The sequence below is a fragment of the Semicossyphus pulcher genome, unplaced genomic scaffold, assembly GCF_022749685.1.
Source record: "Semicossyphus pulcher isolate SPU_LCO1_2020_fin unplaced genomic scaffold, fSemPul1.0.p SCAF_22, whole genome shotgun sequence".
NCBI lineage: Eukaryota > Metazoa > Chordata > Actinopteri > Labriformes > Labridae > Semicossyphus > Semicossyphus pulcher.
This window is the reverse complement of record NW_027211696.1, coordinates 20897144-20916114: the sequence shown is the minus strand read 5'-3', so window position 1 is coordinate 20916114 and position 18971 is coordinate 20897144. Positions and strand designations below refer to the sequence as shown.

Sequence of the window (18971 nt, the reverse complement as noted above, 5' to 3'; positions counted from 1 at the left end):
TCTTACTTGTTTGCCGTCAGAAGCAGCAGCTTTGTCAAACATGTGGAAACACCAGCATCTTCTTGTGACAATAACGCCCAGTTTAACGTTAATGGTTTATTATTCTAATCTGGTGAGTCAGTGCGCAGAATAGTCACCTTTTAGAAAAGGTTACTTTTATAGTTAATAAATGATAAATGTAAGGTTTAAGGAACGAACAAACAATTTCTATATTGGCAAAATCTAAGCTATCAAGTCTGCAGTTAAACATGACATTATGTATTGTACAGTTTTAATCCTCAAGTCTGCAGTTTTAACTGTTTATTACTAATTAACTTAAGTTTAGGTCGTTAAGCTTGCAGTTATAAATGTTAAAATGTAATTAATGAAGGATTATCACATCCAAAGTTATTAAGTTAAGTTAAAAAGTTGTTAATCAGTGGATATTGGTCCAGATGTTCTGCAGCAATTTCCAGCTAATCAGTGGCCAAAGATCAAGGGGATTTTTCACAACTTCAAAGTATCATTAAAACACTATAAAATCTACAATTTACGTCCTGCATTCAAAATATACTCTTGAACAGAAGCACTGGCATCAAAATGCTCCAAAGAATAACTATTCAAAATAGGTAATTACCTTTAATGCATTAACAACAGGGAATTTCAACATTAAAACACTGCAGAATATTTCATAAACTGATGGTATATTGTGTATTTAGAAATGTAATCTACAAAGTAACGATGGCCGTCAGACTGAAATGTAGTGAAATAGAGCTTTATATTTGCCTGATGTGGAAAGACTCAAATAAAGTACCAGTACCACATAATACTAGTAACTGTCAGCCTGTGCTACTGCTTAAGTAATTTTACTCGGCTTCCTGCTTGTCGCCAAAGGGATATGTATTGCGCGAATCGTGTCGTTTCCAACACACTATGAACGCAACAAATACCGTCACAACTGCCGACCAATCAGAAAGCTGCTAGCTAGCCTGCCCAGGTAGTTGACATATCTGTATGAGCAAAACGCATTATAGACGTACGGTTAGAACAGAAAAACATTTTCTATTTGGATATATCCCTATGTTTCAGGTATGTATTGTTTTTGTATTGGTGTTTTCTAAATTATTAGGCAACGAGGTCAGATATATTATTGGCTAAACTAGCATAACTGTCGGTTACTACCTTTATGTGAAAGTAACTTCTTAGCTCACATTAGCATTAGCACGAGAGCTTAGCCTTTGAGGTCAGAGCAGCTGATATATTGAGTTTGAAGTAAACCTTTACTGTCAAACGAACCAAATGACATTTAGATTGATAGATGGGAACTTTAGGTGTTTTAGTATTTTCATTCTTAAAGTCCTAATGGTTGCTAGTTTATTTCACAAAAAGACTTTTGTTATTGGTTTCGTGTTATAGTAAGTAATGTTGTGTTCAAGTGCTCTGTTAAGTACCCGTCACCACTTTGGACTTGAAAGAATTTGTTTGGGGACATAATTAGTATCAGCAGTTTGGTTTCACGTTCAGGTCGAGCAAAGGTGGTGTCTGTCTTCACTTGAGTAAGATAAAGAGAGAGTAAACCAAGAGGGAATAAAGTGTCCAAAGGTAAAAGAAGATCTGTCAGGGACTACATTGAAAGTAACAATCCAAAGGAAACAGCCCAGCATTTTGTAAATTAACCAAATCATTTTTAGAAGTAAATAAAAGTAAGAAACTTCACTGACACTACTATAGCTATAAAGTAAATGTAGTTTGTTAAAGGTAGGTTCTTTCTCTTTAGAGGCTTAGAAAGTATACAATGAGAGTATTGTAAGTAGGGCTGCAAGTAACGATTACTTTCATAATCAATTAATCTGCCTAAATGTTTCATGATAATAGGATAAGTCATTTAGTCTTTAAAACGTCTAAATATTGAGAAACATGTTTAGCACAATTTTCCCCCAAAACAAACCAAAAGACTCTGCGTTTTCCTCCACTGTGTCTGAAACCTAAACAAATCCTGGGTAAATGTCTGTGTTTGTATTAATAACTCTTTAAATGCTCTCTTCACAGGTCTCTGCTGCAGTCTGATGGGTTCATGATCACATCCAGGAGAGCAGAGCCCGTTCAGCACCATGGCCCTCGCTGAGGAGCAGCCTGAGAAGTAAGAACACGCCTCCTGACTTTATGTCATGTTGGGTTTTATTGCACAAATTTAAATCTGCCTGAGTTGTTTTCATGAAGGCATTCGATGCTTAAGTCAAACAGGAGATCATAGATTTTTTTGTGGTTCTTAATTGCGTAAACTGTCCATTGAATATACTAAAAAGCAGCTCAAGTGTAAGTGTGTGTTTACAAAACTCCTGCACGGTTTTAATTTGTAAATACAGGAAAGGAAGTGGTTGTGATTGGTACCTGCCATGTTGTCTGTATTAACTCAAACAAACCAAAGAATTGGATCTGATTGTTACATAATTTGAAAGCAAAGTTTGGTAGACAGATCTTGCTTTATAGGGAATTAGTAACATTGTGATTCTGTGTGTGTGTGTGTGTGTGTGTATGTGTGTGTGTGTGTGCGTGTGTGTGTGTGGTGCAGACATTGCTGGGTGTGTTTTGCCACTGAGAGAGACGACCGCAGTGCAGAGTGGGTGAGCCCCTGCAGGTGTAAAGGCTGCACTAAATGGATCCACCAGTCGTGTTTGCAGCGCTGGCTGGATGAGAAGCAGAAAGGAAACAGTGAAGGAACAGTGAACTGTCCTCAATGTGGCACCGAATACCACATCACCTTCCCCAAGATGGGTGAGTCAAACTTTACAGCTTAATAACAATAAGTGTTCAGTCAGCCTCTGATATCGTACGTTTGGAAAATATTCTTCTTCTTGTGAACATGCGGTTTGTTGAAAAGAAGAAGAATTCAGTCAAACACACGTCCTCTAAATGTCAGTTTTCCTTTCCTCCTCAGGCCCAGTGGTGTATTTCCTGCAGCAGGTAGACAGAGCTCTGTCCCGGGCAAGTCCTTTCGCTGCAGTCGGTGTGGTGATCGGGACGGTGTACTGGTCTGCCGTCACTTACGGAGCTGTGACCGTCATGCAGGTACAAAGAGCTGATGATATACTGCTCAGTAAAGACTGTAAAGCCAGCGAGAGTTACAGTTTGTTCACTTCCTCGTGGTGCTGTGCAGGTTGTGGGACATAAGAAGGGTCTGTATGTGATGGAGCGAGCCGACCCGCTGTTCCTGCTGATGGGTCTGCCCACCATCCCCGTGGTTCTGGTGCTGGGAAAGATGATCCGCTGGGAGGATTACATCGTGAGGCTGTGGCAGCGATACTCGCACAGGGGGAAGCTTCAGTCAGGTACAAACACACACACAAACACTTGGGATCAGCTGATATAATGTTTTACAGTGCAATGAATCAACCTAAATTTTCCCTCAGGTACCGGTCGGTATCTGCCCCGTGTCCCAGTGGACGGGCCCGGATCAGGAGACCACCTCTCTGTGTCCAGGACTCTGTGTGGAGCTCTCATCTTTCCCTCCATCGCTAGTCTGGTGGGACGGCTGCTGTTTGGACGGGTGACCTCTAATCTTCAGCGCACTGCTCTGGTAAATATACTTCATGTACTCTACATTTACAACATAAAGCAACCTTTTTCTGAAGAGCAGTGACATACAAAGTCATTGCAAAGAAGCAAGAAGAATTTTTCAACCTGAGTGAGAAATTTTAGTGACGCTGTGTCCTGAAAGCCAATGAGAGATTCTCAGGATGTCCTGACATTGCATCAGAAATGGTTTAACCAAAATCTGTTGTGGCTTCATAGCGCTGTAGTGAGACAGATCTCAGCCCACCTGTGACTTGCTAGATACAGTGAAACTGCCACTAAGCAGAGACAGATGGACAGGCGCTCCACAGCTGAAACAGAACACCGGTAGTTGTTGTCCATCAGAGAAGTCCTGGTACTGATCCGAGCTCACAGCTCATCACACTGGGCACTGGTCAGCCTCAAGGAGCTGGAAGCAGCATGAGAGTTCATCAGACACAGCTCAGGAGGAGGAGGGAGGTTAACCAGCTGTGTGAGACTTAGGACGATGTTATGAGTCCAGCCATGATTGTGCTCTGGATGAATGTTGAGTCTCTTCCTCTGGACTAGAAGTCACAGAAGCTACATTACAGGCCTTAGTGCTCACTTCCGATTTATTGCTCGGATCCAATTTTTTTTCTTTGGCTGTTCATATTATTTTTTTAAATTTGGCCGACATCAGATTGCAGTGTGAGCTGGTCATGGTCCTGAACTGACTCGCATGCGCAGAAGAACAATAACATAGACTATGCGCAGCACGCTGTGGTATGTAAACAAAACATGTGCCATAGAGGTCAGCGTTTACGGTTTCATGCATAAATTATTCATGTATAATATCACCAATTATTTATATCTCTCGACACCGGTCTTCAGGATCGGACAGGATTACCATCAAGGAAAGGTAGGCTGTAAATGTTCATTTACTTATTGTTGCCGCTGGATCATACGGCTGTATTCTCGTGCGTAATGGGCACTGGACAGCGGGTTGTATTATCTGTGGGCACGATTGTCGGTGCCCCTGGTACTTCTGTTTGAGGATTATAATAAATGTTCTGTGTGAGTGTGTGTGTTTCTGCGAGTAGAGAGAGTGAGCATCAGAATGAGGAGAATCTGTGCTCTGCAGCCACACTTGACACGGGAATTGTCTATAGACTTTTCAATACGCCATTACTCATTTTAAAATTATTTATTTATTTGGCATATTTTCCCGCCAACATTTTGGCCGTTGATTTCTTTATCTGAATGACAACGAAACGTGCAACATTTTTAATGATGGCTCTTTGTGGAGCAATGGCTGCTACTTCACTATGGAGGTGTGTGTGGAAGCGGAGTCAGAGCCAAGATCCTTCCATGTTTATAGTTACAGTTTGACTCCCACCTGCGCAGAATTGTGACCAATGTTAATGAAGAGTGACGTAAATGTCGCATGAATTCCGACTTGACAGTTCAGACTCAAAACATCGGACCTGAATCTGATTTAGGACCACATGTGAAAGTGGCCCAAATCCAGTTTGAAAACATCAGACTCCATGTGATTTGTGGTGTTCACACCGTCGTGGAAAGAACAGACCCAAGTCACATATGAGCAGAGATTAGCCTGCAGTGTGAACGTAGCCTTAGATTCATATACCACACACTTGTCTTTGTGTTTGACTGTTGCACAGCTCCCACACTCCTGTTCTCCTCTTCCTCCACAGGGTGGCATCGCATTCGTGCTGATCAAAGGAGTGCTGAAGGTGTATTTCAAACAGCAGCAGTACATCATTCAGGCCAAACGGCATATCCTGAACTACCCCGAGAGAAACGGAGAGGGACAATATGAAGGTGCAGAGGAGGACACGGAGGACAGTGGGAATGAATAGTTTCACTAACTCAGGCAAGAAAAAGAAAACTGTGGGGCAGGAAGAGATCAAGAGAAAACACAGGATGATGCTCATGTAGACGAGGGGAACGGTTTCTTTCACTTTGTTTCCACCTGGCTTTAAACATTTCACACAAGCAGCCGAATCTCAGACAACAGAATGATATTTGAGGAGTTTAACTTTGACCTTAACTGTTCTACATGAGACGTCAGGGGTCAGTTCATGTATTTATCCACTTTCAATGTGTTTACATCCCCTGCAGTTACCTGATTCCTGCAACACCTTTTATCAGGGTTCACATTCAATCCAAATATTATTGCAATCGCAAACAGTGAAGTGCAATCTAATAATCACGAGCTGCATTTTGCTTTCTGAAGGTAAAACAGCAACATTATAACAAAGAGATGACCCAGCCTAAATCTCAGTGTCAATAAAAATTGTGATTCAAACATTCTTAATAATCCTGAATCATTTCGCAATTATAATATTTATCAGAATAATTGGAATATAATAATTTCCTTCTCATGCAGCCCTTTCTTGTGGACAGGAAACCTGGGATGATAATAGGGTGCAGAGATTAGAGACAGTTGATATGTCAGCATCTGCAGGAAAATGAAAGATTCATATTCAACATAATTCCTTTAAATTCCTTTTGAAGCTGAAACTAAAACAGGGTTTTTTTTAGATTCTAAAAAAGTCAGTTTACACCTCTGAACTTTTTGTTAAATTCACACGATCACAGGAAAACAAGATTAGGATCATCTTAACCTGCTTGAAGCCGAAAGCGAACCATCAAACAGGCTCATGTTTTGTTACACCTCATTCTCACGTACGAAGCCTTAACCCCCAGTATTTAATGTCTTCCTGTTTATGTGCCTTATTTGAAGCACTTTTTCATCACAAACACACTTTACAAAGTCAGCTGACAGCCAAGTACTGAACTGTAACACCATCTGCTGACCTACAACATCTACTGCCATGTCCCGCTTTGTATTCAGCAGAATGCCCTGACTGTTTTCCTTTTAACTACTGTTTCAAGATGTTCTCATTCTTGCTCATTCTTTCAGAGGAGTGTTTCCTGTCCGCTGCGGCTTACAAACACAATAAGTTGTACAATGAACTTTGGTCCATGTCATTCGATTCATACAAGAACAGCCGTGCCATAAGCATAATTGATCTATCACACTTAAGTCTCTATTAGTTCTCGCACACAGTTCAGGAATCAGGTGTTCTTGTTTTAATATTTAGACCTGCTGAATCACAGGTGCTCTGAGCCTAGAGTTTATTTGAAGCTGTAGAGAAACAGCCAGTCGAAGCATTTCATAGGTGTGTTGAACACGATGAGTTCAGGTCATTGTTGATTTCACTTGTTGCACTTCCTCTTCCTGCACAGCTTAAAGTGTCTCAGTTGTTTGGAATATAGAATAAAAGTTTGAGATTATCATGCTACTGATAATAAAGCAAAGACACGTGCCATGCTGCCTACATTACTTTGATTGTCTGGTTTGAAAGCAAAAAACACGGAGAGATGCGGTTATTAAAGCGTTTGTTTTCTTTGCCAAATGAACGAGCTCTGGGACTGACGTTGTTGTGTTTAAATTAAAGATGCTTTTATTTAATGTGTTGGTGAATATTGTTTAATAAAGCTCTTTGTTAAAACAAGCGTGACATTTTTTAACTCTCACAAACACAACTTGAAAATACAAAAACAGATTTTATTTCCCAAATCAAAACAAAGACAGGCTTTACAGATTTCTGCACTACTTAAATGTTTATTGAGATCTTTTTAGTTTGCTTTTTTTAATATAATAATAAGCATTGTTGAGTAGCAGCTTTGGCACTGTAATCAGCCAAAGAAGTTTGCACCCATCACCCATAATTTGATACTTTGTCTGATTGTGTATCATTTATTCCAATCTGGAAAGAAAATTAAGTAAACAAATGAGTGTAGTGATGTGAAAAGCACAATATTAGCTTTATATTGTGGAGGAGATTAGCAGGAAATGGAAATAAAGTGAAGTGTAAGTACCTCAAACATGTACTTAAGTACATTTAAAAGTGATTTTTCCTAATTAAAATGATAAATGTTATATTTTCTTGTTATCCCGCCCACTCAGCTTACTGATTGGCTGTCGCGTTCCGACGACGCTTGCTGATTGGCTAATTTCGCTTCCCTGGGCGTCTGAGCGGAGTGAGCAGAGAAGAAAAGGGAAGAAGAGATTGTTGGCAAAGAATGTAAATTATTCAATGAATAAAAGCGGATAAAACTCTTAGAAGCCGACAGTGTAGATGATCGTATTTTACCATGAGAAGAGTCACACTGTTTGTTAACGGAACCTCCTCCAATGGAAAGGTAAGCTGTGAAGATAGAAGAGGGAAATAGGTGTGTTGGTTAGCATTCATGTAACGTACAGGCTAATTTAGCTTACCTGAAGTTAGCTAGTGTAACAAGCTAACGTCAGATATTTAGTTTAATATCCGGCCCTGTAATGTGAGCTGGTGTGTGTTAATGGGTGTTATCATACAGGTGGTGGCTGTGTACGGCTCTCTGGAGGATTTACTGTCGGTGGCCAGTTCGAAGCTGGGAATAAGAGCCTCTAGTGTTTATAACGGGAACGGCGGCCTCATAGACGACATCACGTTAATCAGGTAAGACATAAAATAGTGTTTCTAGCATCATACGTAAAGTAGAGTTGGAAGTACTCAGGTCATTTACCAAAATAAAAGTAGAATACCACACTCTTGAAATATTCAATTAAAATGCTAATTCAGCACAAGCACGTATAATCAGCACAGCACAGGTAGCTCTAATTCGCACTTCCTCCTCTGGCACCATTAAAATGTTTACATTGTTTGCATGTGATTGTAATAAAGGCTGTGTTTCTGTTCCTGCAGAGATGATGACGTTCTGTACATATCAGAGGGAGATTCATTTGAAGGTAATTTGAAGTGTGACTACAGCAATGGAAAATAAGACCTATACATGTTAGAGCAGAAGTGTAAGCAGTACACATGAATCCTCTTCCTCTGTCTGTGTTTAGATCCTCAGGAGGACTTCAGCGGCCTTGAAAAGTGTCAGACTCACACTGATTGGCTGACTCTGAATGTAGGTGGACGCTGCTTCACCACCACCAGGTAAATGTGACTAAACTAGACTACAATACTAGTTTAATTCTAGTTTATCGCTACTTACTTTAGGCTGCAATTTGCTTGCAATAACCCAGAGATGGTCCGCCAGTGTCACATGTGTTTATTTGCTTATTGTAAATTCAATTCTTTGAGTGTTTTCTAATGCTTACTTCCCCTGTACACTGTGCAACCTGGGTAAATGGTTCTTTAAGTCAATGAATCATAATAATTGATACATTGATTTAAAACTGTGTCATAAATTATGAAAAATACAAAAATTGGGACGTTTTTTTTCTACATTTAGCTAAAAAAAACACACAAAACATATTGATCCAAGTAAGTTTTGACATCAACAAAATATTTGTTAATACTCCAGCAGATATTAAAAGTGTGAACAGTTTATAGTTTTTTAAATGTTCTCATTTTATGAGCAGAGTGCAAAGTCTACATTTCCTACATTTGTATTTCCCATTATTGTGATGCGATTTCTGGGAGTATCTAAAATTGTTCCATATCCCTAAAATCTGTACAACCTGAAAGGTATGTAAGATGTGTTAAACTCTATGTATGACAGATCTGAGTTAGCTCAGATTTAAACAGGGTTGTGCAAACAACAGTCGCAGGAAGTTCCTCTTTGGTAGTTTAAAATAAAAACCTGCTAACGCAGAGGCATCAGTCGTTTGAGCTGTCTGATTTTATTGTAAGTAATTCTGTGTGTGTGTGTGTGTGTGTGTGTGTGTGTTTCCTCAGGAGCACGCTGGTCAGCAAAGAGCCTGAGAGCATGCTGGCCCACATGTTCAGAGAGAAAGGTGACTGAACGATTCACTTCCTTAAGAGGAGTAATTGATCTCTTCACGCTGTTATAATATCTGTTTGTCTCTTTGTTTTTGTCCAGATGTTTGGGGGAACAAGCGCGACTCTCAGGGGGCGTACCTGATCGATCGCAGTCCAGACTACTTCGAACCCATCCTGAATTACCTGAGACACGGACAGCTCATCATCAATGAGGGCATCAACCCCCTGGGTACAACAGACACTCAATCCTGTGTTAAACAAGTCATTTATTATATCACTGCCTGATGTTCGGTTTGTCCTCTGCAGGTGTGCTGGAGGAGGCTCGATTCTTTGGTATCGAGCAGCTCGCTGAACAGCTGGAGACGCTTATAAAGGTGTGTAGAGCACACAGTATGTAGACTGATTTATACGGCACATTTCATGCAAACATGCAGCTAAAACATGGCAGAATTTTAAATAACAGACAGAAAATAAGAAACATTTACAATAGATACACGGTACAAAGTGAATTCAGATTAAATGTACACCAGGGTTAAAAAAAGGTTTACAAATCGATGCTTAAAACTCACAAAGAGGCTTTAAAATAACTGAAGTGTTTGTGTTGTCCAGGCCTCTCAGCCTCCGGACGATCACTCTCCTCTGAGCCGCAAAGAGTTCATCAGATTCCTGCTCGCCACGACCACCAAGTCAGAGCTGCGCTGTCAGGTAAATAAAAACAGCCGTACAGACTTTAAACACCCACATCCTGTTTGACACTCTGTATGTTTGTGGTCCGTCAGGGTCTGAACTTTACCGGGGCCGATCTGTCTCGTCTGGATCTGCGCTACATCAACTTTAAGATGGCCAACCTGAGAGGAACCAACCTGACCCACGCCAACCTGAGCGGGGCCAACCTGGAGCGAGCGGACCTGTCCATGGCCTGCCTGGATGTGAGTCTGGTTTTCATTTCTTAACCTTTGTTTAACCAGGAAAGAAGCTGTTGAGATGAAGACAGGCAGCAGCGTGTTTCTGACAAACAATGAGCAGACATACATACAAACATAACACAGGAAACATGATACAATTCAAGACATGAAATAACAAGTGACACCAGTCACTGGGTCTAAAACGACCACAACCATTAATACATCAGGCAGAACATCTACAGCCAGGTGTGTCCAAGTTATTCAAGAGCACCTTAAAAGCATCCGATGACAGCAGTTCTGTTAGCTCCAGCTCTTTCTGTAATTCGTTCCATGTAAAGGGAGCAGCAAGCTTAAACGCCTTTTTCCCAGATCAGTTCAGACCTTATCGTAAGAACTCGTTTCGTAAGAGACTGTACGCTCCTGCACTCTTCTGTCTGATGTAGCTTAGAAGGTACGAGGGAAGCATACCTAAGAGACTTGTAAATAAGAACAGGCCAGAGTCTATTCGTGGACAAGACCATCCAACACGTGCAGACAGCAAACCGTGATGAGTGAGGGCTTTAAAATGAGCGATGAACCTCGGTGGTGTCCAGAGCATGTAAGTAAGGCGTGCATGTATAAAACATCACCATAGTCCAGCACAGACATAAAAGTGGCAGCAACCAGTCTTTCTTTAGACTCGAAGGAAATACCAGAGTTTACACATCCAGTCTTAAACGCCAATTTATCCCCCAAAAAAGTCACTTTAAGCCAGCCATGACTTTAAACCTGGCCTGGTCCTGAAGAGTGTCTGGATCACAGGCCTGGAGTGAACAATGCTCAAAGTCTATAACAAGGTTTCTGCTTTATATTTGATCAGCACAGAAAGAAAGAACTGTTACGTTTGTTTCATTTAATAATTGCAGAAGAAGATGAAGTAATAAAGTGACAGAACACCGTGTAAAAATATGTTCGTTTCATGTGTTAATATGAGGAAAGTAACAGCCTCCTCATCGCCCCACACAGACCTGATGTGTCTGTGATATTTAAGTGACATGCTTCATGTATGTCTTCAGTCATTCACTTCATCCCGTTTCTTTCCATTGATACACAAACCCCTCCCTCCTCCCTGAGCGTTAAACCTGTATGTAGGAGTAATTACATTTTTCGAATAAGAATAAAACGAGACGCTCATTTTTCCACATGCACCTAAAGGCAACATGAGTTTGTTGAATCAGGAGTCTCAGAAATGTAACAACACAGTGTCATATGTCACACGGATGTAACGACCTGTAACTAAACACAATCCTCCAAATATGTGCCGAAAAAAACAAAGACACAAGAAGTTAAAGTCATTACATCAGTTTGGTTTTGATCAGCAAAAAAACGTTTAGATCAGAAGATTTATTTGTGACTGTATTCTTTAATAAACTTTGTGTGTTGTTTAAAATCAAACACAAACAAGGCTCGACATTTTTCTATGCACTCGTCACAAGAAAGAAATGCTGCATGATTACAAACAGTTATTGTGTGTGTGTGTGTGTGTGTGGGTGTGTGTGTGTCTCAGGCAGCCAACCTGCAGGGAGTGAAGATGTTGTGCACCAACGCTGAAGGAGCGTCACTGAGAGGCTGCAACTTTGAGGATCCTGCAGGAATCAAAGCCAACCTGGAGGGTGAGGCAGCCAATCACACGTCTTCTCCAGACACACCTGAGCAGGTTTAATATTTGCATTGAACCCATGTGTGTGTGTAAATGCGTGTGTGTGTGTGTGTGCAGGAGCCAACCTGAAGGGTGTGGACATGGAGGGCAGTCAGATGACGGGGATCAACCTGCGAGTCGCCACGCTGAAAAACGCCAAACTGAAGAACTGCAACCTGAGAGGAGCCACGCTGGCCGGGACCGACCTGGAGGTGGCACACGCACGAACACACTTACACACACACACCTTTACCTGCTGCTGTGAGGCAGTCTGTGATACATTCAGGTGTCGTCTGTTTTTCCCAGAATTGCGACTTATCAGGATGCGACCTGCAGGAGGCGAACCTGAGAGGCTCCAACGTGAAGGGAGCGATCTTTGAGGAGATGCTGACTCCTCTGCACATGTCTCAGAGTGTGCGCTGACACAACAAAGTCTTCTTCATAGTGCTTTAAATCACAGGAAGTGGCGTCAGGAGTCGTGACACGTGTGTTTCATGATCAGCAAGAAGCATTGAGATAAAAATAAATGCACGTTCAAGCAAACAATCCAACTTTAAAAATGAATTAGGGCTGAAATTAACAGTTATTTTTATTAGAAATACATTTCTTAATTGTTCTTTTGATATATCAGTTTGTTTTAAGATAACAGCCGGCACACAGCACAAAGCGACGTCCTCAAACGTCTTGTTCTGTTCGACAGTCCAAAATCGATAAATATAACTTATACTGAAATGAATAAAACAACAAAAGCAGGAACGAGAAGATTTTTTGCTCGTTAAATGATTAAAAGATTATTAAGAACGGCGTTTAACGTTCTGTTGATTTAAATAAACGACTAAAACATGACTCAGTGTTTTATCTAATAGAGCTGCAACCATCGATTATTTTGTGACATTTAATTTGTTGATTGTTTCGCTGATTCACCCGCTATCTCTTCGTCGATAAAATGTCAATAAGTAATTTAAAAAAGGGGGTCAGTGTTTCCTAAAAAAGATGCTGATCGAATGTCGAGTTTTTTCCACGACCAAAAGATATGTAGTTTACTAAAAAGAGAGCCAGAAAATGATCTATATTAAATAAGTTGTAATGTGAGATTTGAGACTTTTTTGTCTTTAAAAGAATCTTACAAATAGTTGCAGGTTAATTTCTGGTTCACACTGACTTTGTGTTTTGTGTCTGAAATGGAGAAAATCTGATTTGGAGAAAAAACAAACTGAAAATCAAGTTTCTACTCTGGCGTTCATTTTAAGTCTAGTTTGACCATGAAACACACGTCTGTTACGAGTCTGATTCCTCTCCGGACTCGTCTCTCCCTCATGACGACCAATGAATGCCAAACTGTCTTCTGCTCTGAACCAAACGCCAACAAGTGTCCACGTGTTTTAGAGTTTCTCCTCGTTTCTTTGCATCCATCAGAGAAAGCAAAAAGATCTTTGTATCATTTCTAAAACATGTCTTTGTGTCTTTTCAGAGGAAATGAACAAGTGTACATAAATGAGAATCGTTAGCAGAGGCTTCTGAATGTAGTTCTAGATTGTTCTTCAAAGTTTATGATATTCATAAGCCTCCAAACTACCTTTTAATGAAAGTAATCAATGCATCGCTGACCTGTGGGGGAAAGGGTCTTATTATTCTAACATCTGCAGCAGCTTTAGTCTTAAAGGGCCAGTTCACCGATTGTCAAACTCAGTCCTCTCATGCTATCATGGTGAGCTAATTCCATTGTGGTAGAAAAAGATCAAATTTTGCTCTGTGCCTCTGGAGGGCGCTACCTGCTTCTCCAACGGGCCCTGGAAAACCTCCACCAGACTACGTAAAACGCGTCATCTGGTGGAGGCCAGGGAGCTCGCTAAACGACACTTCCTATATCTAGCCGCCGCCTCTGATGTCATGTCTCGTTCAGACTCGTCAGGTTTGAAATGTCGACTGCAGACCTGAAGATGTTTCAGACGATCCACCGGTATATTCTCGTCGTATTTCAGATTCTGTCCCTGCCTGCAGAGAAACAGTAGTATTTCACTCCAGCGTCTCTCGCTGGGCCGTTCCTTCCAGAAGGAGGGACGCAATGCATGCTGGGTGTTGTAGGAATGTAGAATTGGCGAAATCACAAGCTGTTTGTACAACTATGCTTTGGTGCCAATTTCAAATATTACTGCTTCTATGGATTACAGAGAACACCAGCTTTGGAGGAAGTACTGGGGTTTACTGAAGCTTAAATGTGGTGAAAAGAGAGTGAGGTTTGGTTACAAAGGGACCTCGGCTTTGTTTGCATTGTCTTTCAAATGTCTTTTTTAAGGCCTTTTATCAATTTGACATTAAAGTGAAATAATTTTTCTGTGTATGTGAACAAACTCCACCTCAGTCGTATTTACCTCTGACAGATAATGATTGACAGGTGCTCACTGTTCGTCCTGCTTCTTGTGTTACTGATTTCGTGTAAGTAAAATGCCTTGAACAGCTGAAATGTAAATGAATAAGATTGTGCACATTTATATCTATATAGATGAAATCCTGTAGCGTCAGATGTATTTTAGAAAAGTTTAAAAGGTGGGCTCACTGGTGATGTCTCTGCTCATTGAACTGCTGGTTTTCTACATGATGTTTGGTTCTAACAGGAACATGTGTGTAGTAGTTAATGTCATATGTCATATCCTGCTGAATGGTGTGTGTGTTTCTTTAAGTCGACACACGTTACATGTGAAACCACCGAGGTGCTAAACCTGATCTGTGTCTGTTCTGCTGTCGTGTTTATGTTATCATGTTTAATAAATGTTTTTTCTTAAAACTTTATTTTCTTCTTCATTCTTTAAAAACAACAACCTCTCACTGCTCTTCCCCTCTCCTGTGTGATTTGCAAAAATTATTAAAACATTTATTTATTTTTTGTATATTATAATAGACCTTTCTCTTATTCTTTACACCGACTTTGCTGTTTAATATTTTGTATATTCATCCATCCATCCAAGAGGCGAGGTTACACCTGAACAGGTCACCTGTCAATCACAGGGCTTACACACAGAGACAGACAACCTTTCACGCTCACATTCACACCTACGGGCAATTTAGAGTCACCAATGAACCTAACGATCACCACCATCTGATAACGAGCATGTCTTTGGACTGTGGGAGGAGCCCACGCATTCACGGGGAGAACATGCAGACTCCACACAGAAAGGCCCTCTACGTCTGAACCAGGGACTCGAACCAGGAACCTTCTAGCTGTGAGGCGACAGCACTAACCACTGCACCACCGTGCAGCCTTTATCTTAATATCTGAATATGAAATTGTTTCATATACACAATGAAACCAAAGATATTTTTTAGCGTACATGGAATTTCAATGGTGCTGAGGATGCATGGAATTAATATAAAGACAAGTATAAGAGCAAGGGAGAAAACATAATGAAAATATAAGTGGCAATAATAAATGAAAGAAAATAAAATGTAATAAAAAAGGTATAAAATCTATTTGTGAAGAAAGAAGACGGTGCAGGAATTTAGTCACAATTGATTTTATTCTTCTGCATGTTTGTGATTTACCAGAATACAAGAAACATGTTGCATTTTATTGATTATACACTCAGATTAAATCCTGTACAACAGCGTTGTGTCGTTTTGATTCAGTTGATTTAAAAGAGAACGGTTTGCTTTTAATCAACAGCAGCTGGATGTTGTACCTGCATGAACCAACAGAGGGCAGTGTGGTCTGAGTGTCCGTTCCTTCAAGTGACACTATTACTGAGGATTAATAAACGAGTACAGTAGTGATATTACAGTGTAAAATACTTAGCTACAAGTTAAAGGATTTCTTTTAAAATCTGACTGCATGCAAAGTAAAATTTGACAAAAGATGTTTGTTAAAAGTTTCATCATTTCCTGAAGCTAAATTTGATCAAACAAAGGAGGAAATAACGCATTTGTTGGGGACGATTTCCAGCAGCGGATTAGTCCACATTTGGTGATCTGCTGAGTACTCGGAGCTGCAGGTGTGTGTTGGATTGAGTGAAAAACAATCTAGAGTCTGTGTGTACAAAGTCATGAAGGAACATGTGACCCAGTGCAGCAGTGAGGCTCACTGACGTGTTTTAACAACAATATAGAATATCAGCAGTCGTCCTTCAGCGCCTGCACTCTTCCGCTCGGTGCTGTTGATAGAAAACACCAGAATGAGCTTCAGGCTAAACCTCCAGATCCGGGCCCTGACCTTTCAGATGTTGATTTGGCCGCAGCTCCGGTTTACATCTGTGGTTTATTTACGTCCACGTGCATTCCTGGTGTTTCAATTCAGGAACACGTAAACAGGTGCGCCCTAAAAATCAGACCCGAGAATCAACATCGTATTTACTGTAGTATAAGACCATGATGGGTGTGTGTTTCCTCTGTTGTCTTCTGTTCAACCACTGCAACATGATGTGGTGCTGTGTTTAAAGGGGAAATGAGTCTGTGGGAGGAGGGGCCTGATTGGTGGTTTGTGGTTGAGAGACAACAAGTGCTCCAATCAGAGTTCAATACACATCTATAAACCACAGTAATAAATCACAGCAGCAGTGTTTGTCTTCTGTACAACAACATTAACTCACTTCCTTAAAGCTGCAGTGAATTAATCTGAGCAACTTTGGGGCTAAGACAGCGTGAAAACCTGCCACTGAAACATAATCACCTTTCAGAAGTTTTTATGGTGACCTTTTTAGCAAATAGTTTCTTACATAAGTACAATATTCACTCTTTTTAGCTGCGTGTATCACTGCAAAATAATAACACGATTATCACAACAATCTGCAACTTTATCAGCTTTATGTAGTGAACACAACTTAATGTTCTTGAAGGGCAATGAGGTATACTTTTCCTGACTTATACTCTCCTGTTATCTTTATTTATCTCGGCATTTTGGCTGTCGCCATCTTGTTTTTTTGGAGCCAGAAGTGACCATATTTGGACCAGTGGGAGGAGTCGGATAGGAGCTGGCTGTTAGCAAATGCTAAGCTCTTGATGCAAGAGGAGGTTTTCCAGGCACGTTCAACTGACCCAGAGTTTGATGGAGGGATTATATATTCCACCTGGCCTGGGAACGCCTCGGGATCCCCCTGGAGGAGCTGGAAAATATTGCTAGTGAGAGGGACGTCTGGGCTAACTTGCTTAGCCTGCTGCCACCGCGACCCGACCCCGTATAAGTGGAAGAAGATGGATGCATGGATTTTGGCTAGTTATAAACAGGTTTAAAACTACTTACAGAAAAAAGGACCTCACTGTCTTTTAGTACAACTGAATGGTGAACAACTTTTCAGGTAGCTGTGTTAGCAACTTGTTAATCACAGGTAGCCCCGCCCTAACCCCTCCCCTCTTCCTGGTCTGTGTGACTCTCAGTGGGAGCATCAGTGACTAAATGAACATCATGCTGTGTTGAAGAAGACTTGAAACTAGAGACTGAGACCATAAACTCATTAGGAACATGTTTACTGAGGGAGTAACTCAGGAGAGGAGGAGGAACACTTTCTCATAGACTTCTATAAAATTAGACTCCTCTTTGCAACCAGTGGAGTCGGCCCCTGCTGGACACTAGAAAGAACTTCTACATTGGCTTCATGTTTCCGACAAGGTGACAGAAATCAGTGTCTAAAATAATGGCTCCATCTGATGTCATATTTTTGCAGCTTGAATTCTCATCATGTCAGTTTTTGGTTTAACCAATATCAGCTGTTTTGCGGCCTGGCTGGTATAAACCATCCTGACAGCTGCCAAACACAGCACTCCCCCATGCTTTACTCACCGTGCGTTATAGGAAACTGGTGGGTGTACTTCCTGAGCACTGTGTTGCTTCACTTGATGTTTGGTCAGACCTTGCAGGGGTCCTTGGCTCATATGAAGGAATAAAATGCGTGCTTGTGGGCTTGAAGTGTTTATGTTGAAGAGGCCGCTCTCTGCACACCTTATTGAGCTGAGTGTGCTTATTACAGCTTGGTCAGTAACGCTGGTTGGTTTCAGAGGATGTGGTGTTTGCAGAGGGATGTTTGTACAGCAGGGATAGAGGGTCTTCTATAGGAAGGTTCAAACCAGGAAAATACAACCTGGGTCAAGAATGCCAACAAACCTTTGGTTAAGGTGGAGACTGTTGGTCCAGGAACCAGAAGAATCTGCAAGATCAGTTGTGTTTGTCTGGTCCCTGTCCTCTTCAGACTGACTTCCATCCAGTCTGACAGGTTGGTGCAATTATAACTAATCCAACATGGGCCAGGTTTAAGGGCAGTTGAGGCATTTCCTGGCTGCTGCTGTTGTGGAACGTTCTGAATCCGCTATATTGATCAACCTGTACTGTAATTCATGTTACATACAAATGGTAAATAGAATGGACTGTACTCACGCTTTTCTAGTCTTCCAACCACTCAAAGCTCCTTTTACACTACATGTCACTTTCACCCATTCACTCACTGATGGCACAGGCCTGAGAGCCAATCTACAATCAGATCTCTGCACATTCATACCCGATGGATACCGGGAGTTCAGTTCAGCGTCTTGCCCCCACTGCCCAAGGACACTTCAACATGTGACTGCAGCTGTCAGGGATCGAACCCCCAACCTTCAGATTGAGAGACGCTCGACTCTACCGCTGAGCCACAGTTGCCCCCAAGTACTGAGGGTTGGCTTTTGATTTATGTCATGCCAAAGGTCTTTGATTGAGTTTAACTAGAAGCCATGTGAACTGGATGTTGGAGCCAGCTACCTAGCCTAGCAGCCTTCCACCCCCTCGCACATTTTGTTGCCCTGAATGGTTGTTTCGTTCTGAGGAATTTGGTTCTGCAGCCCCTTATGGCGTCCTTTGAAAATAGAAAATGAACTTAGGGGTTCAAGACTAATTCACATTTGCGGATAGTCTTGCAATGCTAAGCTAGGGAAAAGTTGAGAGATGATTTGGTTCAAGAACACGTGACAGTTGGCGTCATCTACCTGCAGAAAGCCAGTGTTTACTAATCCTTGTCTGGTTCATGCCCCCTCATGACCTCCTGTAAAAGACCACGAAATCTGTGCAAGGTGATGGCTTGTCCGATATTTGTAGGTTACTGCTTATCTTCTAGT

At 41.3% G+C, this 18971-nt stretch overlaps 2 protein-coding genes across 2 annotated transcripts; both read left to right on the top strand.

The window, feature by feature from the left end:
* The first annotated feature begins 988 nt into the window (after nucleotides 1-988).
* Nucleotides 989-7036, top strand: marchf5l (membrane-associated ring finger (C3HC4) 5, like). Its single transcript, XM_069673369.1, has 7 exons — nucleotides 989-1068; nucleotides 2029-2119; nucleotides 2552-2754; nucleotides 2918-3048; nucleotides 3137-3308; nucleotides 3390-3556; nucleotides 5229-7036. Exons 2-7 carry the CDS (start codon nucleotides 2091-2093, stop codon nucleotides 5391-5393), a joined length of 867 nt encoding a protein of 288 aa, XP_069529470.1. The 5' UTR covers nucleotides 989-1068; nucleotides 2029-2090; the 3' UTR covers nucleotides 5394-7036.
* Nucleotides 7037-7587: 551 nt separating this feature from the next.
* On the top strand, nucleotides 7588-14690 carry kctd9b (potassium channel tetramerization domain containing 9b). The gene is made up of 12 exons (XM_069673291.1): nucleotides 7588-7746; nucleotides 7921-8042; nucleotides 8289-8332; nucleotides 8435-8528; nucleotides 9273-9331; nucleotides 9418-9546; nucleotides 9624-9691; nucleotides 9927-10022; nucleotides 10097-10246; nucleotides 11769-11874; nucleotides 11979-12112; nucleotides 12207-14690. Exons 1-12 carry the CDS (start codon nucleotides 7699-7701, stop codon nucleotides 12321-12323), a joined length of 1167 nt encoding a protein of 388 aa, XP_069529392.1. The 5' UTR covers nucleotides 7588-7698; the 3' UTR covers nucleotides 12324-14690.
* The last annotated feature ends 4281 nt before the right edge of the window (nucleotides 14691-18971 follow it).